This window comes from Hemicordylus capensis, chromosome 11, assembly GCF_027244095.1.
Source record: "Hemicordylus capensis ecotype Gifberg chromosome 11, rHemCap1.1.pri, whole genome shotgun sequence".
NCBI lineage: Eukaryota > Metazoa > Chordata > Lepidosauria > Squamata > Cordylidae > Hemicordylus > Hemicordylus capensis.
In genome coordinates, this window is record NC_069667.1 from 19,825,249 (window position 1) to 19,853,092 (window position 27,844).

At 49.0% G+C, this 27,844-nt stretch overlaps 2 protein-coding genes across 7 annotated transcripts in view; one reads left to right on the forward strand and one right to left on the reverse strand.

Moving 5' to 3' along the window:
- Positions 1 to 11,621, reverse strand: part of ATP11C (ATPase phospholipid transporting 11C) — a 93,242-nt gene extending 81,621 nt beyond the window's left edge. The window contains exon 1 of one of the 2 annotated variants that reach the window (XM_053273410.1): positions 11,467 to 11,621. In XM_053273410.1, the coding sequence (XP_053129385.1) occupies positions 11,467 to 11,526 (60 nt within the window). In that variant the 5' untranslated portion in view covers positions 11,527 to 11,621. Of the gene's footprint in view, positions 1 to 10,698; positions 10,866 to 11,466 lie in introns of those variants that run through there. The other variant, XM_053273413.1, reaches the window with a different exon arrangement.
- Positions 3,574 to 26,963, forward strand: LOC128335357 (uncharacterized). Of its 5 annotated transcripts, none has more exons than XM_053273422.1 (3): positions 3,574 to 3,857; positions 22,887 to 23,013; positions 24,684 to 26,963. In XM_053273422.1, the coding sequence occupies exons 1-3, from the start codon at positions 3,770 to 3,772 to the stop codon at positions 25,117 to 25,119; spliced, it is 651 nt and encodes a 216-aa protein (XP_053129397.1). In that variant the 5' UTR covers positions 3,574 to 3,769; the 3' UTR covers positions 25,120 to 26,963. The 5 variants fall into 5 exon arrangements, with proteins under 5 accessions (XP_053129397.1, XP_053129400.1, XP_053129399.1 ...); XM_053273425.1 differs by lacking the exon at positions 3,574 to 3,857 and adding an exon at positions 11,394 to 12,289; XM_053273424.1 differs by lacking the exon at positions 3,574 to 3,857 and adding an exon at positions 19,183 to 19,317.
- Positions 26,964 to 27,844: the final 881 nt, after the last annotated feature.

The following is a 27,844-nucleotide window of genomic DNA, read 5'->3' on the forward strand; positions in this document are numbered from 1 at the left end:
AAGGGGAGTCCCCGATTCAAACGTTGCCTCTGCCGTGAAAGAACCAATGCCTTCAACCAAGCCTTCAAGAAGTAAAGGTAAAGTTGTGCTGTTGGGTTGGTGTTGACTCCTAGCGGCCCCAGAGCCCTGTGGAGGGAATAAAGAGAAGCCCATTCCACCCACCCACCCACCCAATGTCCACCACTAAGTCTGGTAATTTTGTCAGGTGGGTCCTAAGGTTTTCAGCTGGTTCCTAGATCCAGATAAAAATGGTCAGGGCTTGACTCAATCTCCTAGCTATAAGATCCAGCACACAAACTCAAAGCATGCAAGTGGAGAGCTGGTCTTGTGGTAGCAAGTATATATACCCCTGACAACCTGGCCAAGAGGAACCTTTTAAGGTGGTGCTTCTCTTTATTGAGCAGGGGGAGAGTAACTGGCCCTCTCCACCCCCAGCACAGAACCTCCAGTGACTGTTGCTGGCGTCTATCGTGTTTCTTTTTAGGCTGTGAGCCTTCTGGGGATAGGGATCCATCTTATTTATTTATTATTCCTCTGTGTAAACCGCTTTGGAAACATTTGTTGAAAAGCGGTATATAAATATTTTGTTGTTGTTGATGTCCCCTTAGCTAAGCAGGTTCCGCCCTGGTTGCATATGAAAGGGAGACTAGAAGCCTGAACACTGGAAGATATTCCCCTTAGGGAATGAAGCCACTCTGGGAAGAATAGAAGGTTCCAAGTTCCCTCCCTGGCAGCATCTCCAAGATAGGACAAGATTTATTTTTTTTAATAGGACAAGATTTTTTTTTATTGAACCAACAAACTACCAAAGCATACAGTGTATAGGGCTGAGAGAGATGCCTGCCTGCAACCTTGGAGAAGCCGCTGCCAGTCTGTGAAGACAATACTGAGCTAGATGGACCAAGGGTCTGACTCAGTATATGGCAGCTTCCTATCCAAAGGTAATGTAAAAAGAGCACATAGATAGTATTTAGCTTTCCTTGGCACAGGTTTTTAATTTCTAGCCTCCTTCCCCCAAAACAACACCTCAGTATGTGAACAGTTTAAATACAGAAGACTGCGTTTCTCCAACGCACAATGTCCCAGTCTTCTTTCCTCATTTCCAAAGATGCAGTTCATCTGGTGTGAGCTTATTACCTGTGTTAGCTGCAGCTTAGCGTTAACATTTGTTAGGAACATATTCCATTTAACATACTAGCCCGTGAAGTGTTTAAGTGTGAAGTGAAGCTTGCTCTAAACTACACGTTTTGAAAAAAACCAAAAACGGGGCTTCCTGCTTGTGACAAATGCCAAAATAGTGCAAAAACTCTGAAACTACCAAAAATAAATAAATCTCAATTTCTATCATCTAGCTATTTGGACAAATTAGAATGAGTGCATTAAATAATTTCCTGGGTTTTCTTCCCTTAAATTTGGGACATACATACTATTGTACTGTTAAGTCTTAAAATATTTCCAAGTATTCCAACACATACAAAATTTCCAAGTAAAGCTTTGAAGTGGCTGGAATATACTGGATTCATTTTTCCTTCTTAATTAAATATCTCAATTCAAACACCTTCTTAGTATCAGGAAAAGGAAAGTCTCAGATATTGACACAGTTTGTGAAATTGACAGGGTATTTCTTTTATAGTTGTGTTTCAGAATATGTATACTCCACCTTTCAACCAAAACAAGTTCTCAAAGCACTTTACATAGAAAAGAGAATAGGGGCGATTGTCTGTTCCAAAAAGGCTCACAATCTAAAAAGGAAGACAAGTTAGATACTAGCAACAGCCACCAGAAAGACGCTGGAATAATTGCTCTGCCCCCTGCTAAAAATAAGGGGGCCACTACTTTAAGAAGTGCCTCTTTGACTAATGAACAAGCGTTTAATAGAATGTAACTCAAACACACGCATACACACCCCAAATCAGATCCCAGGCGATTTAAGGCACTGGAAACTTTTCCTATTCAACATTTTTGGAGGAAAACTCACATATAAGAATTCTTCCACCCCTTTATTAGGCAAGATATAAAATACCACCCACCAGATGTTACAAGCCAACAAACAAAACCTTTTTCAATGTCAATACACCATCCTCAGTTGCTTACAGAAACCAAGTATCTCAGCAGTGCTTAAATTCCTTTCTCACAAGGTAAGCAGTATATAGGAACAAATCATAAGAGCACAAGAACAGCCCTGCTGGATCAGGCCCAAGACCTATCTAGTCCAGCATCCTGTTTTCCACAGTGGCCCAACAGCTGCCCCCAAGAAGCCCACAGGCAAGAGCTGAGGGCATGTCCTCTCTCCAGCAGTTGCTCCCCTGCAACTGAGATTGAGAGGCATCTTGCCTCTGAGGCTGGAGGTGGCCTATAGCCATCAAGACTAGTAGCCATTGCTAGACCTCTCCTCCATCTGAAGCCCCCTTTAAAGCCACCCAGGCTGGTGACTGTCACCACATCCTGTGGCAAAGAGTTCCATAGGTTAATTGTGCATTGTATGAAAAAGTACTTTCTTTCTTGCTCAATCACATTTGTACACCGCCCCAAACTTTCATCTCTGGGCGGTTCCAGAGTCCTAAATTTCTGTCAGTCCTAAACGTCTTGACAGTGGCAATCAGTTTCATGGGATGACCCCTGGTTCTAGTGTTGTGAGAGGAGAAAAACGTCTCTCTATTCACTCCCTCCACGCCGTGCATAATTCTACAGACCTCCCCTCATGTCTCTTCTTAGCGGCCTTTTTTCTAAGCTCAAAAGCCCCAGGTGTTGTTGCCTTGCCTCATAAGGAAGGTGCTCTCGGCCCCTGATCATCTTGGCCGCCCTCTTCTGCACGGACTGACTTGGACACAAGCTTAGCAGTCTTTACGGCAGGCCTGCTCAACTAACACCCCCCTCCCCCACCACAGCTGTTTCTGGACTACAACTCCCATGGTCCCCAGGCACAGTGGCCAGCAGCCAGGGATTATGGGAGTTGTAGGCCAACATCTGCAGGAGGGCCGCCGGGTCTTCGCCTGCACTCAAGAGCCCCCACGGTTCAGGAGATGAACAAAACCCTCAACTGAACCTGGTTGTGCAGCTCGTACAAATGACAGTGCTACTTCCGAGCAAGACGACCTCAAACGCTCCAAGTGATGGTCTCCACGTAATTGTGTACACACACACACACACACACACACACACACACACACACACACACACACCAGGGCACCCCGCTGTCCCAGAACCGCCGCCTCCAAAGATGCAGACTTCAACGTCCACTTGCAAGAGGCCAGATCCCGGCTCCAGCCTTTCCCCGCGGAGTCCGAATTAGTGACTGGAGGGTGGATATAGTGTGCGTTCCAGCCCTTCCAACCTGGGGAAGAAAACACACTGTGGGTCCCATTTGCACTCCAGCCCAACCCAACCCAGCCCGGAGTTAAATGGATCCCTGCCAATTATGCAGCAGCGTAAAAAGCCTCATGCCTGCTGTTTCCGCTAGGCATTAATATTCAAGGTTGACTTCAAAGGGAAGCTAAGGTGGTGGAGAAACGCAAAGAGGCTGCAGTGAGACAACACAGAAAGCGGTGGGGGGGGGGGGAGAAGAGCTTTCCCACATTCACGGATGACGCAGCTCTGTTTGCTAGCCCATGCCGTCCCAAGCCGCCGGGCTGAACTGCTCACACCCAGGCTCCCCACCGAGAAACCTCACCATCTAATCCCTCCGAATGCAGCCGGACTCCTCATACTAGACCGGGATCAGCTCCAGAAGCCTGCCTAATCTCCGCGCCTTAGAAAGGGCTATATCCAGATGAGATCAGCTCTCCGGTTTCCCTGGGATGGGAGATCCCATCGAAAGATACCCAACGCACAGCTGCCGGGCGGCCCGAGACCCTGCAGTAAGTACCGTGATAAATAGGATTCCCACGTCAATCGCATTTGGGCCGGCCTAATACCCGATGTATTTAGAACATTTCTCTCCACCCGGCAGGCCCGGGAATCTCAGGGCAGCTGACTAAACAGAGATGAAAAACAAACCAACCTAACGACAATAAAAAGAAACCCTAAAAGAATCATAGGGGAAGGAAAGGTTGTGCCGTCGAGTTGGTGTCGACTCCTGGTGACCACAGAGCCCTGTGGACGTTTTTGGTAGAATACAGGAGGGGTTGACCATTGCCATCTCCCACGCAGTATGAGATGATGATGCCTTTCAGCATCTTCCTATATCGCTGCTGCCCGATATTGGTGTTTACCAGCCAGGATTCGAACCAACAACCTCTTGCTCCCTAGGCAAGTTTGTTTGTTTGTTTGACATTTTATATCCCGCTCTTCCTCCAAGGAGCCCAGAGTGGTGTACTACATACTTGAGTTTCTCCTCACAACAACCCTGTGAAGTAGGTTAGGCTGAGACACAAGTGACTGGCCCAGAGTCACCCTGCTAGTATCATGTCTGAATGGGGATTTGAACTCGGGTCTCCCCGGTCCCCGTCCAGCACTCTAACCACTATACCACGCTGGCTCTCATGCCAGTTACCACGCCACTGCTCCATTAGGTGGCTGGTCTTGTGACAGCAAGCAAGAATTGTCCCCTTTGGTAAGCAGGCTCCAACCTGGTTTGCATTTGAATGGGAGACTATGTGTGTGAGCACTGCAAGATATTCCCCTTAGTGGATGGGGCTTCTCGGGGAAGCATAGGTCTCAAGTTCTCTCCCGGGGAATCTCCAAGATAGGGTGGAGAGAGACTCCTGCCTGCAGCCACGGAGAAGCTGCTGCCAGTCTGTGAATACCTTACTGAACTAGACGGACCAATGGTCTGACTCCGTAAAAGGCAGCTTCCTATGTTCCAAATATGTCAGGTTCAATTCCTGGTCTCCATATAGTACATGAGCCAGGCCCACAAATTTTAGCTAGCACTGCCATCTCAGAAAATGAATGCTCATAGCGATTGCCCCTGTAGAGACGGAAAAGAGGCAACATCATTGTATTTAGCTTTCACTGTGTAATCCCCCCTTTTTTTATCCCCATCCACAAACAATTAGGGTAAAACTGCCGTCGTTTTTTGCACAGAGCGAAGGCTTATGGCAACAATGGACAAATTGTTGTCCTTTCTCCATGGAGTAATGTTTGGAGAACATTCCTGCCCATTGTTATTTCCATTCCTCCGAGAACATCAATACATTTTTTGTTGGTGTTTTTATGACTTCTGAAAGCTTCTAAAACACCCTTGTACTTTTGGCCGCTACAGGCCTGATGGTCAGCGCAAGAAAAGCATGCTAACCCACTGAAAACTGAAGATCTCACAATGCGTCTCCTCTTTCCCGTGTCAAAAATCACAAGCAGCATCGGTCCCGCCAGATGGTGCTTGGCTAATGCACTAATTCACCATCTCGCTTGTGGCAGTGAAGCCTGGTGCACTGGTCAAGGCGAGAACGTTATTTTTAATTTTATTCATCGTTAAACTTATATACCGCCTTTCATTAAAACAATCCCAAGGCGGTTCATGCAGAAAAATTTAACACAAGGCTATAAAAATACACACTTAAAATATTAAGCTAAAATATAAAAACATGAATCCGACTAAAAAGATTTAAAATACAAACATAAAATAACGATACAAAATACAAAATACAAAGCAGCAGCAGTAGAGACAATCATATAAAAGCCTGGGTAAACGTGCTTTCTAAAAACTGTGATGGAGACTGAGGAGCGAATGGCCACTGGGAGAGCATTCCAGAGTCTGGGGGCAGCCACAGAGAAGGCCCTGTCCCGCGTGCACGACAGCAGAGCCTCCCTTGTTGTCGGCACCCGGAGCAGAGCCCCCTCAGGTGACCACATCAAGCAGGCAGCAAACAACCCTTGGGAGCAGACGGTCCCTCAGGTCTCCAGGGCCCAAACCGTTCAGGGCTTTAAAGACCAAAAACAGCACCTTGAATTGGACCCGGAAACAAATTGGCAGGCCGTGCAGCTCTTTCAAAATGGGTGTGATGTGATCCCAGCGGGCAGCTCCAGATAAAATCCTAGCTACCGCATTTTGCACTAGTAGCTGCAGTTTCAGAATACTCTTCAAGGGCAGCCCCACATAGAGTGTGTTACAGTAATCTAGCCGCGACGTGGCTAAGGCATGGGTAACTTCCCACGTGCCTGCTCGTAGATACACTCTCAAATGTCCTGCCGCTTTAAGGCTCTCCCTCCCACTTCTGCTATCACCACCCCGTTCTTTATTTTCTTTGGACAGGCAGGAGTGTGGAGGCTGGTTGCTAGAGAAGATGCTTTACGGGCCGGGTTTCCAGGAAGCTCCCATCTGCCATGTATTTGTGCAACAGAAGGAGGTGGGAGGGAACTGGCAGTGTGCAGAAGCAAGCACCATCCCAAGCCAAAAAGGGCAAGAAGCAGTAAAAGCATCTACTCTCGACAACCTGAAAGGCGAATTGTTGCTTTTAAGTAATTTTAAATGGCAACCTACTCTTTCAACATAAAGGGTCCAACAGGGTTTCTTCACAGGAGCTGTGTCATGCTCAACTCATGCTAACTCCAACCGCATAGGAAGCTGCCGTATACTGAGTCAGGCCCTTGGGCCCTCTGGATCAGTACTGTCTACACTGACCGGCAGCAGCTTTGCAGGGCTTCAGATTTTACCAGCCTTATTTAAGGAAGCCAGGTTTGGAACCTAGGTCTCTCTGCATGCTAAGAATGTGCTCTACTGCCAAGATATGAACGTTCCTGATGAACATGTGCAGCTGCCTTCTGAGTCTTTCCCTTGGTCCATCAAGCTCAGCATTGTCTACACTGACTGGCAGCAGCTCTCCAAGGCTTCGGGAGGAGTCTCTCCCAGCCCTATCTGGAAATGCCAAGGACTGGATCTGGGACCTTCCGCATGCAAAGCAGATGCTCTACCACTGAGCAACAGAGCCAAAACCCCATCTCAAATGAATCATGGGGGAAAAGGCATGCCACAATCTATGGGAGGAGAGCTGATCTTGTAGTAAAGTTGTGCCATTGAGTCGGTGTCAACTCCTGCAACTCACAGAGCCCTGTGGTTTTCTTGGGTAGAATACAGGAGGGGTTTCCCATTGCCTCCTCCCTCACAGTATGAGATGATAATGCCATTCAGTATCTTCCTATCACTGCTGCCCAATATGAGTGTTTCCCATAGTCTGGGAAACATACCAGCAGGGATTCAAACCAGCAACCTCTGGCTTGCTAATCAAGTCATTTCCCTGCTGCGCCATTCGGTGGTAGTAAGCATGAATTGTCCCCTTTGCTAAGCACAGTCTGCTCGAGTTTGCATTTGGATGGGAGACCACATAGGAAGCTGCCATACTGAGTCAGACCCTTGGTCCATCTAGCTCAGTATTGTCTACCCAGACTGGCAGTGGCTTCTCCAAGGTTGCAGGCAGGAGTCTCTCTCAGCCCTCTCTTGGAGAAGCCGCCAGGGAGGGAACTTGGAACCTAAATGCTTCTCCCACGTGAGCACTCTACGATGTGGTGCTGCTCTGGGAAGAGCATCTGCATGCAGAAAGTTCCAAGTTCCCTCCCTGGCAGCATCTCCAAGATCGGACTGAGAGAGACTCCTGCCTGCAACCTTGGAGAAGCCGCTGCCAGTCTGGGTAGACAATACTGAGCTAGATGGACCAAGGGTCTGACTCAGCAGAAGCCAGAGGCAGCTTCCTATGTAGGTCAAACCTGAACATGCCACCATGAAACAGTTATCCATTCTAAAGATGCTGGGAAACCATAAAGCACAGCTTTGATTCTCTCAACCCCTTTTTAGGATTAACGTCAACACTGTCTGCAAACTGAAGCCTCACCTCTACGCAATCAGGCCACATTCTTGCAGGCTTAGTATCCAAGGCGTTAAGTATTTCCAGAAGATTTTTTTTTTTTGGCAGGATAATGATTTCCACAGGGCAGGGAGGGTGGGTGAGAAACCCCTCGCGTGCCCCATGGACTTTACCCAGAGTTTCATGATGGAAGGAAGGCAGGACAGAAGTTTTATATCAACACTAGTATTTTTTAGCCCGTTATAATAACGGGCGCCAGCCTTCCCTTCCCCCCCTCCCTTGCCTCTTTCCTCTCCCTTGCCCCTTCTCACTTTTTTCCCCCTGTCCAGTTTCCCTCTCCGCCGCAGCTCATGGCCGAGGTTCTGGGCTCCGGACCTGCCACCACCATTCTCCCTCCCGCCCCCGCCTGCCTCCATGCCGCGGCCTGTCTTCATCCCTCCTGCCCCCGCCTGCCTCCATGCCCGCCTGCCTCCATGCCACGGCAAGGGCCCCTGGGCCGGGCACCTCCGTCTTTGGAGTCTGTGGCCAGCGCGGGCCCTTCGCTTTCGGCCTCCGTGCCGCCGCCGGTCTCCCCGGCCGGGCCAGGGCCGCCCGCCACCGCCGGCCTCCACTCCGGCCCCCCGCCGGCCCAGTCTCTGTCTCTTCTGGCCGTGGCGGCGGCTCTGCCGCCGCCTCAGCCAATTTTCTCCGCAGCCCCTTCCCGGCTTCTTCTGGGCGGCCGCTTGGCCACCCAACATGGCCGCCGGGTGCCGGCGGTTGTGTCTCCCTGCCCTGTCGCATGCCCAGAACAACCATCGGAGGCACGGACACACGCTTGGTGTCCGTCCACGGACGGACACCAAGCCTTTTATTATAGAGGATGTAAATCAAATCACTCAGAACGATCTATGATCATTCGCAATATCGCTTTTGTGGAATTGCCCTAATTAACAGAATGACAACATGACGACCTACCATAGGCCTTGACAAACTTTCGGTGGATCTGGGAACCAGCCCAATATTTTAGGAGCCGGACAACAGACACTTGGCAAAACTACCGGCAATAAAAGGACTTCGCTTGATCCCCTTTGCAAGTAACATATTTAGAACAGACACAGCGTTGCCTAGGAAAAGTAAGGATTTTCTCAAATAACTCTCCCTCTGAATATCCTAGTCTATGCACCATGGTTAAATTTCTAGGCTCCAGGGCTGCCTGGGATGTCTCAGACCCTGACATACCATTAACTCAGTTTCCAAAAATGATTTATGCATTCAGCGTATACCTTTCTCAAATACAGTATCAGGTGGATGGACTACATTCCATGAAGACGGGAGCTGGACTGGGGAGACACTGGCCCAATCCAGCAAACCAGGTCTCGTGGTTCAGAAACTGGTTTCTGACCCTGGTTTCTGCTGGCTCTGACCAAAAATCCAGTGGTAGATTGCCTCCTAACATGGAGGTTCCATAGAGCAATTAGGGCTAGTACCCACCTGTAGACCTCTCCTCCTCTACTCATTTGCCTAAATGCCCTTTGAAAACCATCTAAAACAAGCAGGCATCCTATCTTGTGGCAGTGAGTTCCACAGAATAATTCTGTGTTATGTGAAGGAGGGGCTTGTTTTTGCCCGTTCTGACTCCACTGTCAGTCCAGTCGCATTGGGTAACCTTAAGCTCTAGCACAGGCCTGCACAATGTAAGGCCTGGGGACCCGAATCTGGCCCGCAGGGACTTTTCTGCTGGCCCACATTCTGGAACAACACCAGGAGCCGAAGAATCCTTGGCCTGTCCTGCTAAGGAGGGCAGTGGCTCAATGCAGTTGCCTGCTTGAGATCAGATGGCCCCCATTCTGGGGCCAGAGCCCATTGGCACAATCCCTCTGTGCCCTCCTCTTCTGCCTCCTCACTTCCATTAACATGTTTAATAATTAATTTTAAAGTAATAATTAATGTGCTCCAAGTTGACATCAGGTCCTGCACACCAAGTCACGGCTGGTTCCGGGCATTTCAGTTGTGCACCGCTGCTCTCGTGGGATGGTCGTGGCAAAGCGTCTGTTTATCCCTCCCTCCATCCATCCGCCGTACTCTTGATTTCATAAGCCTCAATCCTGTTGCTCAGACATTCAGTAGCAGAGCACTTGCTGTGCACACAGAAGCTCTCAGGTTCAACGCCTGGCATCTCCATACAGGACAGAGAAAGACCCCACTCCGAAACCCCGGAGAGCTGCTGCCAGCCAAAGTAGACAACGCTAAGCTGGACGGACCATGGGTCAGACTCAGTCGGCAGCAGCTTCCTAGCCAAGAAGCTCCCAACCACTTAGCCTCTCCTGGCAGGGAAGGTGCTTTCCTCCTCTCCCTCCCCTGGTGTTTTCTGCTTGCTCTTTTCAGCAGGTTTCCCACAGACTCCAGATACAATCCAACCACCCAGTGATTCCAGGCCAATGCTGACAGTGACACCCACCAGCTCCCGGACAAAAAGGACAAAAGCAAAGTGCGCCCAATCAAACCCCATCTCCCCCCCCCCCTTTCTGCAGTGTCCTGAAGCCTCCAAGGCTGCAATCCTGTGCAAGTTCCCCCTACGGGACACAACAGGCGCCCCTTCCAAAGTAAATGGTGCCGGCCAGCTCCAATCGCGCGCGCAGGGGCCGGCGCCGAGTCTGTCCCATTGCATGCACACAGTGGGGCTTGCTCGCGAGTAAGCCTAGCCCACCGCCAGGCTGGCAGCGAGGCGCCTTCCCATCTCTGCACGCCTGCCGAGGCATGGCAAAGCGCCGCGGGTTCCTCGGGCACAGGCCACAAAGGTCGTGGGGGACAAGCCCGACCCCCTCCGAAAAGTCGTCGGCCCCCTATTTTCGGTTCGGAAATCTAATACGCGGGGCACAGCCCGCCCGGCCGCCCAGAAACGCACTTGGCCGCTTTTGTGTCCCCCCCCCCCAATATATCTTTTCCTGCCCCCCCCCCCGCCCAATGCGGAGGTACTTACGAAGCGATTGATCTGCCGGCGAAGCATCGCTGAACTGCCGCAGCGCCTTGGAGAGCGGGGCGGAGTGGAGGCAGCGGGGCGGCGGCTCTTCTCCGGCGGGCGGGCGGCACAGGCTCCCTCTGCCCCAGCCTGGCCGAGGGGACGCTGCGGAGCCCGGGCCGGCGGCAGGCAGGCAGGGTCCCCAGCCCCGCGGTCACCGGCGCGTCGCCGGCAGCCGCATTGTGGCTACTCCGGAGCGCCTCCCGAACGCCCCCTAAGCCAGCCGGGGGCGAGCGCTGGGCGGCATCGCGCCGGAGGAGGAGCAGCAGCAGCAACAGCCCAGGGAGAGGCGGGCGGGCTGCCTGCCAGGAAGCCAGGGGGGCTGCGGGAGCCTGAGGAGCCGCCGGAGTTCAGCCCCTTCCTCTCCCGCCCTCGCCGGCAGGGGAGCCTCCAGGAAGCTGGCGAGCAACAGCGGCCGCCGAGGCGACGGAGCTCGCTCCCGCGCGGTCCGCCGAGGCCCGAGCACCGCTGCCAGCCCCACCTCTCCAAGGCAAGAGCGCGCCGTGCGCCCACCTCTCCAAGGGGCCCCCTCTCCAAAGCGCACGTGGCGCACAACAACGCAGGGCCTGCCTTGCTGCTGCCCTGTGGCCGCTTCCCCTCGCCTGCCAGCGGTCCCCTCGAACTCCGCTTTTTGCTGTGGGCGGAACCCTCTGCTTCTCGCCCTCCCTCCTCCCTCCCCTGAGCAGCCTGGGAGCTGTAGTATGCGTTAGGCCTGGGGCTCCGTCCTACCGTGGGTGGTGCCTGCTTAGGCCGATGCCTGCCTGTTGCTGTTGCTCCTCCTCCTCTCATCCAGCCCGGTTGACCGGCGGCCAAGCGGGCTTCGGGACTTGCCGAGGCCTCGGGTGCCGAGCGTTGCGGCTCGTATCTGAAGCTCCCTTGCAAACTCTTCCTTTCGGCAAAGGTGCATCCGCTGCACTGCTTGAGGCTGCGGAGTCGTGTGCCTCGTACGGAGGAAAACGGCCGCCTTCAAGACTGACAAGCCACGCCGTCCTGTTTGGTGACTCCGAAGTACCAAGCGAGCCTAAAAGTTGGGTGGGGGGGGTCAGAAAAGGCGGGTGTGGGGGGAGGCTTATCTGCCCCCCAGCAGTCCTGAGTACAAGCAACATTCCGATATTTTACAAGGATTTGCTTGCAAGAAAATGGGGGGCGGTTTGGGGGACCGCCCCCCCCGTAGCAAGTCTGATAAGTACGGACGTGAACCCCCAAACTGGTTCAGAATCGTTTTTCAATTAACTGCAACGGAACCTGAAGTTTGTCTTGAAGAAAAGGCAGAACCAATCCCCTAAGGCAGGGCTGATCAGCTTTGGGGCTCCTGCAGATGTTGGCCTGATTGATTGATTAAGTGCTGTCAAGTCAGTGTCTACTCTTAGAGACCACATAGATAGATTCTCTCCAGGATGATCTGTCTGCAACTTGGCCTTGAAGGTCTCTCAGTGGTGCAGTCAATGCTGTCGTAATCAAGTCCATCCACCTTGCTGCTGGTCAGCCTCTTCTTCTCTTTCCTTCCACTTTCCCCAGCATGATGGACTTCTCAAGGGAGCTGGATCTTCGGGTAATGTGTCCAAAGTATGAGAGTTTGAGCCTGGTCACTTGTCTCTCGAGTGAAAATTCTGGATTGATTTGTTTGCTTGTTTTCCTGGCTGACCATGGTCTCCTCAAAAGTCTTCTCCAGAACCAAACTTCAAGTGTCAATGCTTTTTCTGTCTTGCTTCTTCAAAGATGTTGGCCTGCAACTCCCATCATCCCTGGCTGTTGGCCGCTGTGACTGGGGATCAGTGGTCCCTCTTAATTTTTTCCATCTCTGTGCAAATGAGTTTTGTTCTGGGCAGCAATATCAAGGCAGTGTGTGTGCACGTGCATTCAGATTGCTAATTCAAGCTGAGCTGAGCGGGATCTAAAATTAACTGAGCGGACATCAGAAAACTTGTGAGCGTACACACACATGCCCTAGTAGGAACAGTGCTGGGGACTGTGGAAGTTGTCGTCCAAAAACAGCCAAGGTGGCAAAGTTGAGCAGATCTGCCCTAAGACAGTGGTTCCCAACCTGTGGTCCGCCAGATGTTGCCGCCACCAGCTACAATTTTTATTGGGGGGATGATGGGAGCTGTAGTTCATCGACATCTGGAGGGCCACAGGTTGGGAATCCCTGCTCTTAAGACAGGGATTCTCAAAACTTGAGTCCCCATGATATGATCTGGAAATGTTTCATACAGGCTCATCAATAATCAATAAGTGTAAAGTTTGTTTCAGGCTGCTAACAGCAATTTTGTATGTTGGGGGGAGATATGAGAGGAGAGCTGGTCTGGTGGTGGCGAGCATGACTTGTCCCCTTAGCTAAGCAATGTCTGCCCTGGTTGCATCTGAATGGGAGACTTGATGTGTGAGCACAGAGCACCTGCCTGCTTGCCTGCAGAAGGTTCCAAGTTCCCTCCCTGGCAGCATCTCCAAGATAGGGCTGAGAGAGAGAGATTCCTGCCTGTAACCTTGGAGAAGCCGCTGCCGGTCTGTGAAGACAATACTGAGCTAGATGCACCTATGGTCTGACTCAGTATATGGCACCTTCCTATGTATGTTCCTATCTTGTTTGTTTATGGCCAGAAAGCCTGAACAAGATTGTTAAAGAATGTAAGGTCACTCTCTCCCTGCCAAGAGATAGCAAAATACGAGAGCCTAACAAAAGACACTGTATGTAGCCAAGGGCCTGAGACAATTCTCCACTCAGCAGAAGAAGAAGCAAAGCCAGCGTGGTGTAGTGGTTAGAGTGCTTGGCTAGGACCGGGGAGACCCGAGTTCAAATCCCCATTCAGCCATGAGACTTGCTGGGTGTCTCTGGGCCAGTCACTTCTCTCTCAGCCTAACCTACTTCACAGGGTGGTTGTGAGGAGAAACCTAAGTATGTAGTACACCATTCTGGGCTCCTTGGAGGAAGAGCGGGAAATAAATAAATAAATAAAAGTAAACTGTAAAGCTGGTACCCGAAGATACCAGAAGATACCAATTGGAGTAGAGAGGGTGGATAGGCCAAACAGTGGCTCATGTCCAAAGTTAGCTGGCACCTCATGAATACATCTGTTTATTCACAAAGGCATCTATTGTAAGATTTACTGATTTGCTTGCTGTTTTGAATCTATATAAGCTAGCTACTGCTTAGCCTCGGGGCACAGTGCCTGTCAGATTTTTGACCTGTACTGTGTCTTTCATGATCATGAAATAAGGGCTTATTTGAGCACACACCCTCGCTGTTTCTGACTCAATTCTGTCAGAGAAGGAGTTCAATTGTGGGAAGCTTGCCTAATTCTCTTTGGTTCAGTAAGACGCCCCATTCTCTGTCAAACTGATGGAAGGATGAAAGCAAGGGACTGAATCAAACAGGAGGGCAGGGTTCCAGAGGATTTTTCCCACAACACCCAGATGGTGTGGAACTACAACTCCCACCATCCCCAGCCACCAAGTCGGGATAATGAGATTTCCTCCACATCTGGACCTCCGCCCCCAAGGATTCCCAACATCTGGGGACATCTGGGGTCCCCAGATGTTGTTGAACGACAGCTGCCATCATCCTGGGCCATACTGGCCAACGGCTGATGATGGGAGTTGTAGTCCAAGAGCATCTGGAAATCTCAGAAAGTGGGAACTGGTTTGAAATTGTTGGTAGGCATCGGAGCAAGGATGCAGCAAGAGAGGAGCCTAACGGGACTTCCCAAGGGTCCTCTGAAGTGGCTGCTCTTGAGACCTTGCCAGAAAGTCCTCTGAGCCATCCGCAAATATGTCCCCGAAGGTTGCACAACTGTTAGGCTGTTCTTTTTTGCTGCATCCTTCCTCTGTATCTCAGCCAGGGGTTTAGTGCTCAGGCACTCGGCCTGCACTTACCCAGTTAACTGCTTATATTGTGAGCCCTTTGGGGGCAGGGATCCATCTTATTTATTATTATTGGTTGGTTGGTGCCAACCTCCTTATGTTGACATCATTCATGCTGTAAAGCAGGGATGCTCAACTTCGGCCCTTCTGCAGATGTTGGCCTACAGTTCCCATAATCCCTTGCTATTGACTGCTGTAGCTGGGAATTATGGGAGTTGTCGTCCAAAAACCGCTGGAGGGCCGAAGTGGGACAGCCCTGCTAGAGGCTTATTTTGACACACTCAACAAGTCCTTGTCTGCTGATGGGATAACGGTGTTGGAGCACCACTCAACAAAGTACTTAGCAGGGGACTATGTTGAGAAGAAGCCCCTATGTTTTTCCAAAGGTGGATTCCTTCATAGTCAGGCTATGAGCCTTTGGGACACCCCTCATGTCTTGTATTTTGCTGGTCTTGGGCTATAATAAGAAACTCCACTTTTCTAAGAAAAAACTCAAAGTAGGTTACATAGTGAAAAGGAATGAGAGGGTTCCATGTTCCCAAGGTGCTCCCAGTCTAAAGAGAAACAGGAGACATCAGCAGTCATGGAGAGAAATGCTGGGCTGGGCTGAACAAATCCAGTTATACAGGAACATAGGAAGCTGCCAAATACTGAGTCAGACCATAGGTCCATCTAGCTCAGTATTGTCTACACAGACTGGCAGCGGCTTCTCCAAGGTTGCAGACAGGAATCTCTCTCTCAGCCCTATCTTGGAGATGCTGCCACAGAGGGAACTTGGAACCTAGATGCTCTTCCCAAAGCGGCTCCATCCCCTCATGGGAATATCTGACAGTGCTCAGACTTCTAGTCTCCCATTCATATGCAACCAGGGCAGACCCTGCTTAGCTAAGGGGACAAGTCATGCTTGCTACCACAAGACCAACAGTCAGTTGCGCTCTGCCTCCTCAACAGGACAGCATCCATTTTAAGGGGGTGCTCTCTGGTCCCAATCAGCAGACACTTAAGGAGGCCAGCTTTTGCCTGAGAGGAACACTCATTTAGCCTGCCTTCCAGTAGGCCTAGGAGATCATCCGGCATGCTCTGTGTGAGTCCTTGTGTCCCTCCCATCAACTTTGCAATGCCTGGACCAATATGAACCAAATCAAGTACAGTTGTAGGGACACACACAGGGACACCTCAACAGCGTGGTTTGTGATGATGCCATGCACTCCGATCCAAGATGGCGGACACATAAAATTTTGAAGCACAAGTGAGCTAACGTGTGAACCGCTTCACCAATTTGAACCAAATTTGCAGCACATAGGGAAACCTCAACGGCATAGATTGTGACGATGTCATCCAAGCCAATTCAAGATGGCAGACACATAAAATTTTGAGGCGCAGGTGCACTGACTTGTGGACAGTCTAACTGATTTGAACCAAATTTGCTACAGCTGTATGGACACGTAGGGATGCTCCAATGGTGTAGTTGGTGATGATGTCATCCACCCCGATCCAAGATGGTGGGCGTGTGACCCTTTGAGGCGCAAGTGCACTAACTTGAGAACTGTCTAACCGATTTGAACCAAATTTGGTACAGTTGCAGTGAGTGACACACAGGGACACCGCAATGATGTAGTTTGTAATGATGTCATCCACCCCGATCCAAGATGGCAGATGCATGAACATTTGAGGGGCAAGATATCTAACTTGTGGACCTCGGTTTGAACCACATTTAGTCCAGTTGTAGAGACTGTGAAAGGAAAGTAGGCGGACTAGTTCTTACTAGAACAACTTGTTTATTAAGCTGCTGTCCATTCTGCTTTCCCACACATTCAAAATTCCTAAAGTCGTTTCCATAGCAAAGGGAATGAGAAGATGGTTGTCTGCCCCATTTTTAAAAAGTTTAAAAAGACACACAAGGGAGACACCAGCCAGAGCCATGGGAGAGAGATGTTATCCTGAGTTTAGATGGGGAGCAGGTCACACATAATTTGGGGTTTCCCCTCCATATTGGAACCTAGCCTGATGGTACCATGGTAAACCCATGGTAAGCCACCTAATGGCTCAGCGGGGAAATGACTTGACTAGCAATCCAGAGGTTGCTGGTTTGAATCCCTGCTGGTATATTTCCCAGACGATGGGAAACACCTATATTGGGCAGCAGCGATCTAGGAAGATGCTGAAAGGCATCATCTCATACTGCACGGGAGGAGGCAATGGTCAACCCCTCCTGTATGCTACCAAAGACAACCACAGGGCTCTGTGGGCTCCAGGAGTTGACACCAACTCAACGGTACACTTTACCTAAACCTGGGGTAAAACCTGCTGTCTGAAAACCCTCCTGCTAAATATGAGAGAACCACCTCTTTGAAAGGTTTCTCTTTGACTAGTTAGAAGGAATTAGATATTTATCAGGTGGTACCTCCACCTAGTGGCAGCCTGTGGCAATAGGCTTATAAGGATTAATCGGGCTCTGGAGGTGGATTCCCCGGCTAACTGAGCAAAGAGGCACCTTTTCAAGTGGGGGTTCTCTTTATATTTAGCAAGGGGAGAGCAACTGGCCCTACCCAACCTCAGCACAGCATCCCTCCAGGGCCTGTTGCTGATGTCTACAATATATTTATGTTTTTAAGACCCTAAGCCCTTTGGGGACAGGGACCCATCCATTTATTGGATTGTCTTTCTGTGTAAACTGCTTTGAAAATTTTGGTTAAGAAGTGGTCTAGAAGAAGAGGAGGAGGAGGAGGAGAAGCAGTTATGAAGAAGAAGAAGAAGATGATGATGATGATGTTGGAAGAGGAGGAGACAGAAGGAAGAAGAAGAAGGAAGAAAGAAGGAGGAGGAAGTTGAAGTTGGAAGAGGAGGTGGAAAAGGAAGATGGAGGAAGAAGAAGAAGAAGAATTATTAATCTTATTATTATTGGATCCCCCTCCCGCATGGACCAACTTTTAACTAACTTAGTTGATCGATTAATTAGAACATGCACTCTCATCTGGGGTCCCCAGAGGTCAAACTACAAACCCCCATCACCCCTTTGGCCATTCTAGCTGGGGATGATGGGCATTGTAGTACAACAGCATCTAGGGAGCCGAGGTTGGCTTATGTTTTTATCTTGCCTTTCCTCCATGCGGCATGCATGATGGATTTCCCCCCCAGCCCTCCATTTTATCCCCACAACAAGCCTGAGAGAGTAACTGGTCCATGGTCACCCACTGAGTTTCAAGGATGAACAGGGATTTGAACCTGGGTCTCCCTTGTTTACATACAGCACCCCTCTTAGCCTCTTTACCTGCAAGAATCACACTACATCATGAATTGGCCCCTTTGCTAAGCAGGGTCCACCCAGGTTTGCATTTGAATGGGAGATGTGAGCACTGTAAGATATTCCCCTCAGGGGATGGGGCTGCTTTGGGAAGAGCAGAAGGTTTCAAGTTCCCTCCCTGGCAGCATCTCCAAGATCGGGCTGAGAGAGATTCCTGTCTGCAACCTTGGAGAAGCCGCTGCCAGCCTGGGTAGACAATACTGAGTTAGATGGACCAAGGGTCTGACTCGGTATATGGCAGCTTCCTGTGTTCCTATCTGGAGGAGCCTTTGCGCTATTTATTATTCTTTTTTAAAAATGTAAACCACTCTGAGAATTTTTAATTGCTTCCCCCTCCCCATAAACAACAGTTGAAGGAGGTCATGATCCAGACAGTGCCACGGGGTAGCTGGCCTTAAACCCTAGCCATGGTGCCTGTCTGCATTAACAGCACACATGCATAGTATCTGCAACAACAACAAAAAATATTTATATACGGCTTTCCAACAAAAATGTTTGCAAAGCAGTTTACATAGAGCAATAATAAATAAATAAATAAATGAGGTGGCTCCCTGTCCCCGAAGGGCTCACACTCTAAAAAGACACCTAAGATCGACACCAGCAACAGTCACTGGAGGTCCTGTGCTGGGGGTGGAGAGGGCCAGTTACTCCCCCTCTGCTAAATAAAGAGCATCACCAGGGTAAAAAAAGTGCCCCTTTGCCCAGTTTCGCAGGGGTTAACTTTGAAATGTGCAAGGCAAATTTCAAAAGTTTGGAAAGCTTTTCAAAATTTCAAAAAAGCAAGGACGATGCTAACATTTTACTGATGTTGCCGGAGAAATGGGAATGAAAATTGGCAGAAATATTCTCCAAAGATTACTCCATGGAGAGAGGACAAGAATTTGTTCATTGTTCCCCGAACCCTGACCGTAACCGTTTCTTCTGTGCAAACACGCCTGCAATTTTACCCTATTCAGTGGGGGTGGAGGGGTTGGGATAAAGATGGGCTGATAACACAGAGAAGACTGTAAGGGCAACAATATTTTTCACGTTTTTTCCATCTCGGGGGGGGGGGGCTGTATACATTGCCCAAAATCACTTGCAAGCATTTGTCCCTTGATCAATGCCCCAAATGTGTGGGTCTGGCTCATGGAATTCTGATGTCGGGGATGGGGATACTTATTGGAAGGTCAGCTTGAATCCTGCAGCTGTTTTGTGTTCTTTCAAAAGCAAGCAGAATGGAAGGGACTCTAGGGCGAGAAGATATTCTTAATCCTTGGGGCAGGAATATCTCAAGGCGGATGGTCCATTTGGCCCCCTCTCAAAAGAGACACAAGAGACAGAAAGCACAGAGGAGCAAAAGCGAAATTCCGTAAAGGGATCGAGCACGTCTTCCGAAAGGATGAAAGGCCTTTTTGTCCTGAAAAAGAGATGATGAGGTGAGGTTAAGTGGAATGCAGAAGCTGCAGGAAACTTTCTCATTATATAAGGTGGCAAGGGGGTCCCCCGTTGAAAATTCACAGGTGCAAACAAAAGCCAGACTCCCCCTCCACACACTTTTTTTTAACACACCACACAATTAGCCGGTGGCTGGAATGTTGCGAAGGTCAAAAGTTTAATTGGGTTTTAAACCGGAGTACACAAAATAATCAGACTCCTCGTTATCCTTAGGTGGGGCGCTGCTAATCACGGTGTGAATTCGAGAAGGTGGCTTCTCGGCACATCTGCTGAATTCCTCCTTTATTTATTTATTTATTTTTAAATTTGGTATAGTAATAGTTCAGAGTTGCAGAATTGCGCTTTATTTTATTCTAAATCAAAGCGGTCGGTTTTGAAACTGCAGCCGACACCCTGGTCCACGTTTTCCTTAGGAAACCGTGTCTGAAAGCATTGTGACCAGGCCAGTTATAAACTTTTATCAATCATCGATTTTTTTAAAAAAATTAAAAGTTTTATTTTTTTTAGAAGAAGTTGAATTAATCCGATCTCAAAGGGATGTGTCTACGTTCAGAAGAGGACAACCAAAATGTCAATTTTTAAAAATTATTCATCTTTCTGCTTTGAGAACTTTTGTTAGCAAGTGGTATATAAATATTCATAGCCAAAGGCGTTAAGTACCTTTCCTACAAAGAAAGGTTAAAGTCTAGAAAAAATATGGGGGTGGGCGGGAAGGACGACATGACTGAGGTTTAAAACATGGTGCATGGAGAAAGTAGATAAGAGACAAATTTCAGGGCAAGACCAAAAGTACTCCTTCCCAGAATGACTGACTAGTTTGTGGAACTCACTGCCACAAGATGTGGTGATGACCACCAACTTGAGTCCTGGTAATGTTGCAAAGAGCAAAAGGCACCTTTTAAAGGGCTGGTTCTCTTCTATTTAGCAGGGGGAGAACAACTGGCCCTCTCCAACCCCAACACAGCATCCCTCCAGTGTCACCACCTCATTAGCAAGCTACCCCTGTGTAAATATTTGTAGAAATGTAGTACTTGCTGGTTTCAAAGGGGGGTTAGAAAGATTCATGGAGAAAGTGGCAGAGGGAGCTATACTGGCCATGCAGAGCCTCCATGTTTAGGGGCACTATACCTCAGAACAGCAATTGCAAGGGAGCAACAGCAGGTGAGAATTATTGCTGCTGTGCCTTGCTGGTGGTCTTCCCAGAGGCATCTGACTGTCCACTGCTGGAAACAGGTTGCTGGGCTTGATGGACCCGGGAGGTGGTATGCTTGCCACCTTGGTAAAGGAATAGATTATGCTGTCAGAATGTTGTTAAGAATGCTGGGGGTGTCATTGGGTGTCATCTTATGCTGCGATTCCATGGCAAGTCACTGTGAAGTCAGCATGGGGACAGGCAAAGACTAAAGAAACAATGACCAGGTTATCCAATACTTTCCTACTGTTCTCCATCTTTATAAGGCAAAACTTATGTCAAGGTAAGGTAGGATCACCATCAAGTGAGAATGACATACACACACTATTCGTTTGGGTCCTCTTAGGTGTGTATATCACTTGACACACAATTCATTCTTATGCCTATTTAAGTCTCCTGGTCTCCGACAAAGGATCTTGTTATTGAGGCCCAACAGATGCTGTTTGAGCTCTCTGTACTGACGCTAAGCAGGTGTGGGTGAGGTCAGACCCCTTGCTGGTCAACAACTGGGAGAGCCACAAACCAAGATATACACATGATTATATTTGTGAATGAACCTAATTGTTGTTTGTGGCTTAGGAATTGCATTTTGTAGCTTGGGATTTGCAGTTCGTAGCTTGGGAATTATATTTGTAGCTTGGGAATTGTAGTTCATTGCTTCAGAATTGTAGTTCTTCGTAGCTTGGGAATTATATTTGTAGCTTGGGAATTGTAGTTTATGGCTTCAGAATTGTAGTTCACAGCTTGAGAATTGCAGCTCACAGCTTGGGAATTGTAGTTCATAGCTTGGGAAATACTTGTAGCTTGGGAATTGTAGTTCATAGCTTGGGAATTGTAGTTCGTAGCTTGGGGATTGTAGTTCGTAGCTTGGGAATTGTAGTTCATAGCTTGGGAAATACTTGTAGCTTGGGAATTGTAGTTCATAGCTTGGGAATTGTAGTTTATCGTTTGGGAAATATTTGTAGCTTGGGAATTGTAGTTCATAGCTTCAGAATTTCATTTTGTAGCTTGGGATTTGCAGTTCGTAGCTTGGGAATTATATTTGTAGCTTGGGAATTGTAGTTTATAACTTCAGAATTTTAGTTTGCAGCTTGGGAATTGTAGTTCGTAGCTTGGGAATTGTAGTTCGTAGCTTGGGAATTGTAGTTCGTAGCTTGGGAATTGTAGTTCACACCTTGGGATGGGAGCTCACAGCTTGGGAATTGCCGTTTGTAGCTTGGGAATTGCAGTTTGAAGCATGGGAACTGAAGTTTGTCAATGTAGATGCTGAACAACTAAGATGCCTGGCTCCCTGAACCCAAGCAGATCAGGGTCACTGGCTACCCCTAAAATGTGGACCAAAGCATTAAGGCAGGACCTAGACTGCAATCCCAAACATGCTTACTAGGGAGTAAGATTTATTACACAGAGTAGGTCACATAGCATAACACGGTAGGTTAGAAAGTCACCTGAGCTGCTGAAATGGTTCTAATAAAATAGTCCATGTTGCTGCAAAGACGGGCTTCTCTATTCCTACTAAGCATTGCTCGGTCACAGTTTAGATCAGGGCTGCCCAAAATTGGCCCTCCTGCAGATGTTGGCCTACAACTCCCATAATCCCTGGCTATTGGCCACTGTGCCTGGGGATTATGGGAGTTGTAGTCCAAAGACAGCTGGGGGGGGCCAAAGTTGAGCAGGCCTAGTTTAGATGCTACGAATGTTCAATGGTGTCGTATGGCAGGGATGGTCGGAGACACACTCCCAGGGTACCTTTCCCCTCTCCAGGGTCTCAGCAGAGACACAAAATCCTTTGCTTTCCAAATGGAAATCATATGCTGTTCTTGCTATTCCAACGGTTTGCTACATAATTGAATATTGGACTAAAATTGGTTTTATTACCCTATAATTACCCTTTTAAAAAAAGTTTAAAAAAACTTTTCGCCTCCCCGCCTCGAGCCAGGCCCAAACTGGCTCGGATTCGAGCTGGCCCAGGGCCCGGCTCGACGTGCACTAAACCGGGCCCGGTTCGGCTCGAGTCCAGTCCGGCTCGAACCGAACTGGCCCAACCAGTTTTGTGCACATCGCGATTCGTTTTGAAATTGGTGTTGATATTTCTGTATTTCTGTTTGAGTTGTTTTTAATGATTTCTGGTTTTTCATGGTAAACCGCACTCTGAGCCAGCTCGGAAGGGCGGTATAAAAATTAATTAATTAATTATTGGGCCATACTTCTGAATAAGTATGTGAAATGGCTGCACAGGAAAAGAGCCTGAGGCCTTTCTTGTTGGCAGGCATGATGCCTGGGGGTGGGTGGGAAGAGGAGCACCGATTGGAACGGGATTTTGCGCCCGTGCTTTAAACCCGCTTCCTTTGCCACCAGACACCATGGAAAAGCAGAAGGCCAAGCAAGACCTCCTCGTGGCGGTGCTGTGCGTCTTTATGCTCCTCCTGGTTCTGCTCATCGCAAGCTGCATCTTCATCCACTACAAGCTGATATCAAACGCCACGTACGTAGGACGTGGTCTGCCTTCTCCGTGTACTGCGAGCTTTTGCTGGGGGGTGGAGGGTTGGCGCGGGGGGTCATAGCTCAGCAAAGCACTTGGTTTGCTCGCAGATGGTCCCGGGTTCACTCCTCACCCTTCCCAGTGAAAAGGATGTCTGGCAGAAATATTGGCAAGATCTGAGGTCAGGGGTGTAGCTATAATGGAGTGAAAGGGTTCCTAGAACTGGGGGCCCCAACTCCTGATGTCCCCCCAACTCCACTCCTCCCTATTTTTCTTCTTTATCTCCCTCACTCTGTGGGGCTGCAAGAGAGTGGGGTGAACATGGGGTGATCACGGGCCCTCAGACTTTGTCTGATGTCTTGGAAAGCTGTTGTCAGAGGAGACCAGGAGTTCCAAGTTCCCTCCCTGGCAGCATCTCCAAGATAGGACAAGATTTTTTGATTTTTTTTTTTAATAGGACAAGATTTTTTTATTGAACCAACCAACTACCAAAGCATACAGTACGTTGCCAAAGCACAATTATATACACAGTAGTTGCTTGTACATGATATATCTACAAAGATTTACACACAGGGATTTGGAAACCCACAAGAGAGGGCTGAGAGAGAGTCCTGCCTGCAGCCTTGGAGAACCCGCTGCCAGTCTGTGAAGACAATACTGAGCTAGATAGACCAAGGATCTGACTCAGTATGTGGCAGCTTCCTATGTTCCTATGTTCCCAACCTGTGGGACTCCAGCTGTTGCTGAACTACAACTCCCAGCATCCCCAGCTTCACTCCCTCCCCAACTAAGGACTAGTGACAGGTCTGCCGATCACACCTGCAGCGCAGATCCATCTCACACAGCTTTGGCACATCATTCGTTAAGATAATACTGCTTCTTCTTTTTATATATGTATATATACCCCTGGGAGCCACCTAATGGTGCAGCGGGGAAATGACTTGACTATCAAGCCAGAGGTTGCCGGTTTGAATCCCCCCTGGTATGTTCCTCAGACTAAGGGAAACACCTCCATCGGGCAGCAGCGATATAGGAAGATGCTGAAAGGCATCACCATCTCATACTGCGTGGGAGATGGCCATGGTCAACCCCTCCTGTAGTCTACCAAGAGAAAACCGCAGTTCTCTGTGGTCGCCAGGAGTCGATACCGACTCGGCATCACACGTTACCTTTATTTATACCCCATCTTCTAGGTGGGCTATACAACTCCACAAGAGCTGGTCTTGTGGTCACAGGCATGAATGGTCCCCTTTGCTATGCAGATTCTGCCCTGGTTTGCATTTGGATGGGAGACTCCATGTGAGCGCTGAAAGATATTCTCCTTAAGGGATGGGGCCGCTCTGGGAAGAACACCTGCCTGCTTGCATGCAGAAGGTCCCAAGTCAGCATCTCCAAGACAAGGCTAGGGGTTTTGGGGTTTGGTTTTTTTTGGTGAGTTCACGCAATCATGCAGAGCAAGGTAGCATCCTCCCGACCTTGATTTTGATGATTGTGTGGACAGGCCAACTGTCTGCTGTTTTTAGAAGTACAGTACTTGTATTAAAAATAATTTATATATTCATTCATTCATTCATTCAAAAATGTGCTGGCCAGTTCGTTGGGAGCGCCTTGGGGGACGGCCGACCTGTTTCCAGTCTGTTCCTCTGACCGATGCATCCCCTTCCTGTTCCCAGCCCTACAGAAAAGCCCACGTTCCCTTCTACGTCCAACTCCACGAAGAACGTCCTGAAGTCGTTTTCCCTCCAGGCGCACAGCGTGGAGACGAGGATCCTTCTGTCCCCTGCAGATGCGAAGAAGTTTGCCACCTCTCCGGGGACCCCGCCCGTTCCTCAACCACAGCCAGGACCCCCGTCGCCCACTCCTGAGGGCTCCACCGTGAAGCCAAACCAACAGTCCGTCTGCCACGTCTACCGAAGCCATTCCGACGACAGCTTGCATTCCGACGACTCTGGGAGCATTTATTCTCTGGAGCATTTCCACTCCTTGTATGGGTCTTCGAGGAGCATGTCCAGAGAGTCCCTGTGCAGCACGGAACGCCGGGGCGAAGAGCCCGGAGGAAGCGACGACTCCGAAAGTGTGGTGCTTTGTGCTATCCACCACGAGATGTGACGCATAAGGTCACGCCCGTGAGAAACTGCACGGACAGTGGATTTCCTCTGCGCGGTGACTTCCTTCCGGCGAACCAAGGACCCACTTGCGCATGTGAAGACGCTCGACTTCACGTGGAGGCCACGCCAGCCACGGACCGGTGGCTTCCCGCCGCCCACCCGCAGGCATCAAAGCAAACCGGAGGTGAACCTCCTTTCATTTTCTATCTCACTAATCATAGCAAGGACCTGATCGATGGAACTCCCCACCCAGAGACTGACAAGGGGCCCAATCATTGTGACTTTAAATCGGAAGCAGACTTCTGAAACCAACGAGTTCTTAGACGGATTTTCCAGTCAATGAGACGCATCAATAAAAGGAGTGTCGTTGGAATCACGTCGGAGGTGTGGGGATCGCGAGTCGAGAACTCAGCGGTGGTTTGTCTCTGGTGGGTCTAGATCAGGCCTGCTCAACTTAAGCCCCCAGCTGTTTTTTGGACTACAACTCCCCGAATCCCCAGCCACAGTGGTCAGTAGTCAGGGATTATGGGAATTGTAGGCCAACATCTGCGGGGGGGCCGAATCTGAGAAGCCCTGGTCTAGATCAGGGATTCTCAACATTGGGTCCCCAGATGTTTTTGGACTTCAACTCCCATAATCCCCAATCAAAAGCCTCTGGGGCTAGGGATTATGGGAGTTGAAGTCCAATAACATCTGAGGCCCCAACATTGAGAAGACCTGGTCTAGATGCTGTGTGCAGCTGGGGTGCCTAATGGTGAATTTGGAGACCCAACCATCTCATCTTTCACCATCAATGTTCTAGTCCTCATTGTGGTGGAGATAGAGAACCTGCCTATAATTTAAGGGAATAGAGCTCGTCTTGCAGTAGCAAGCAGGAGTTGTCCCCTTAGCTAAGCAGAGTCTGCCCTGATTTGCATTTGGATAGGTGACTGCATGTGAGTTCTGTAAAATATTCCCCTTAGGGGATGGGTCCATAGCTCAGTGGTAGAGCATCTGCTTGTCATGCAGAAGGTCCAAGGTTCAATCTCTGGCGTCATCTTCTGGTAGGGCTGGGAAGGACTCCTGACTGAAACAGAGCCTTGGAGAGCTGCTGCCAGTCAGTGTAGGCAATGCTGAACTAGATGGACCAATGGTCTGACTCAGTAGGAGGCAGCTTCCTATGTTCCTATGATCAAACTGCACCTCCCCACCCATTAAAGTCCCTTCCCGTGAAAGTCCTTCTTTCCTTCCCCGTGAAAGTCTGCCTGGCCTCACCTCCATTTTTAGATATTTCTGCACATTTTGAATCTGTAGTTGTAACAACGTGCCAATGCCTTGGGAGTCCTGGCTTGGTTCTTCATTCGTTTTTGGTGGTTTCATTGCCTCTGTGGTCCTTTTCCGCATTTTATTTTCATTGTATTGCATTTGTTTGTAATTTTTCTAAGTCATGTCATGTGTGTTCCAACAGAAAAGTATAATAATAATAATAATAATAATAATAATAATAATAATAATAATAATACAAAATCTACAAATTGAAATTGAAAGGCTGTGGCAGAAGAAGATCAAAATAATCCCAGTGGTAATTGGCACCCTCGGTGCAATTCCAAAACATCTTGAAGAGCACCTCAACGTCATAGGGGCCACAGAAATCACCATCAGCCGATTACAAAACAACCAACTTTACTGGGAACAGACTACATTTTGCGGTGATACCTATAACAACAATATTGATGATAAACTTCTGGCATCCCAGGTCCTTGGGAAGGACTCGATGTCTGCATAAAACAAACCGGTCAATAACACCTGTCTGACTGTGTGAACAAGAAATAATAATAAATAATGCTCAGTAGGGCAAAGCATCCAGCTCTTATGCAAGGTTAATAGTAGCCCTTTCCAGCACTTAATTAAAAAAATAATAATAACCATTGATTTAATTGATCTCATCTAGCCTCGCCCCTAACAGGGAGAGCCAAACTGGGAGGAATATTAGAATGGAACAATGCAGAATGTGAACACCAGAGGGTGCTATTTTCACAGTTTGGGAAGTTATGGTGGTGAATCTTTTGATACTACCTGATTTCAGATGTGTGTGTGTATACACACACACAATATGAATGAATATGTAGGACCACTTCCAAGAGTCAAATGCTTGTAGGGGAACTGGCCAGAGAAGGAAGATCGAGCCCTATAATATGCCCTTTCTCTTTCGATACAGAGACATGCCAGTGCAGCATCCTGAGCAGAGAGACCCAGATTCAAATCCCCACCAAACGCCTACAGCACTGGAAGTGGCACGGGGGACAGGGAGCAGGACAGGTTGCCAGCAACCTCCCCTTCTCACCTTGTGTTTCTCGTGAGGAGAGGGCTCCTTGCAAAGTCTGCAAGGGTCAGATCCATCCCAAAGAGCCGCTCTGATGATGGCAGCAGAGAGGACCTTGCTGCTCTGCTGGAACCTCGATCATCTGCCCCCTGAGGCAAGCCCCTCACTTCACCTCCCGAAAGGACCACCCCTAACTCCTAGTCACCCTCCCTCAGTCTGACCTGAAAAGAGAGATTGTAGAACTGGAGAAGGTGCAGAAGAGGGCAACCCAGATGATCAGGGGCCTGGAGCACCTTTCTTAGGAGGCAAGGCTACAAAACCCTGGGGCTTTTTAGTTTAGAAAAAGACAACTGTGGGGAGACATGATAGAGGTCTATAAAACCATGCATGGTGTGGAGAAATTCTTCTCCCTCTCACATAACAC

What these genes read in the sequence shown, in the direction of transcription:
- LOC128335357 (XM_053273422.1), top strand. Translation starts at nt 3,770, where the DNA reads ATGAGATCAGCTCTCCGGTTTCCCTGGGATGGGAGATCCCATCGAAAG. An exon ending in GGGCGGCCCGAGACCCTGCA is followed by an intron (nt 3,858 to 22,886) that starts GTAAGTACCGTG and finishes CTTTGCCACCAG; the next exon opens with ACACCATGGAAAAGCAGAAG. An exon ending in AAGCTGATATCAAACGCCAC is followed by an intron (nt 23,014 to 24,683) that starts GTACGTAGGACG and finishes TCCTGTTCCCAG; the next exon opens with CCCTACAGAAAAGCCCACGT.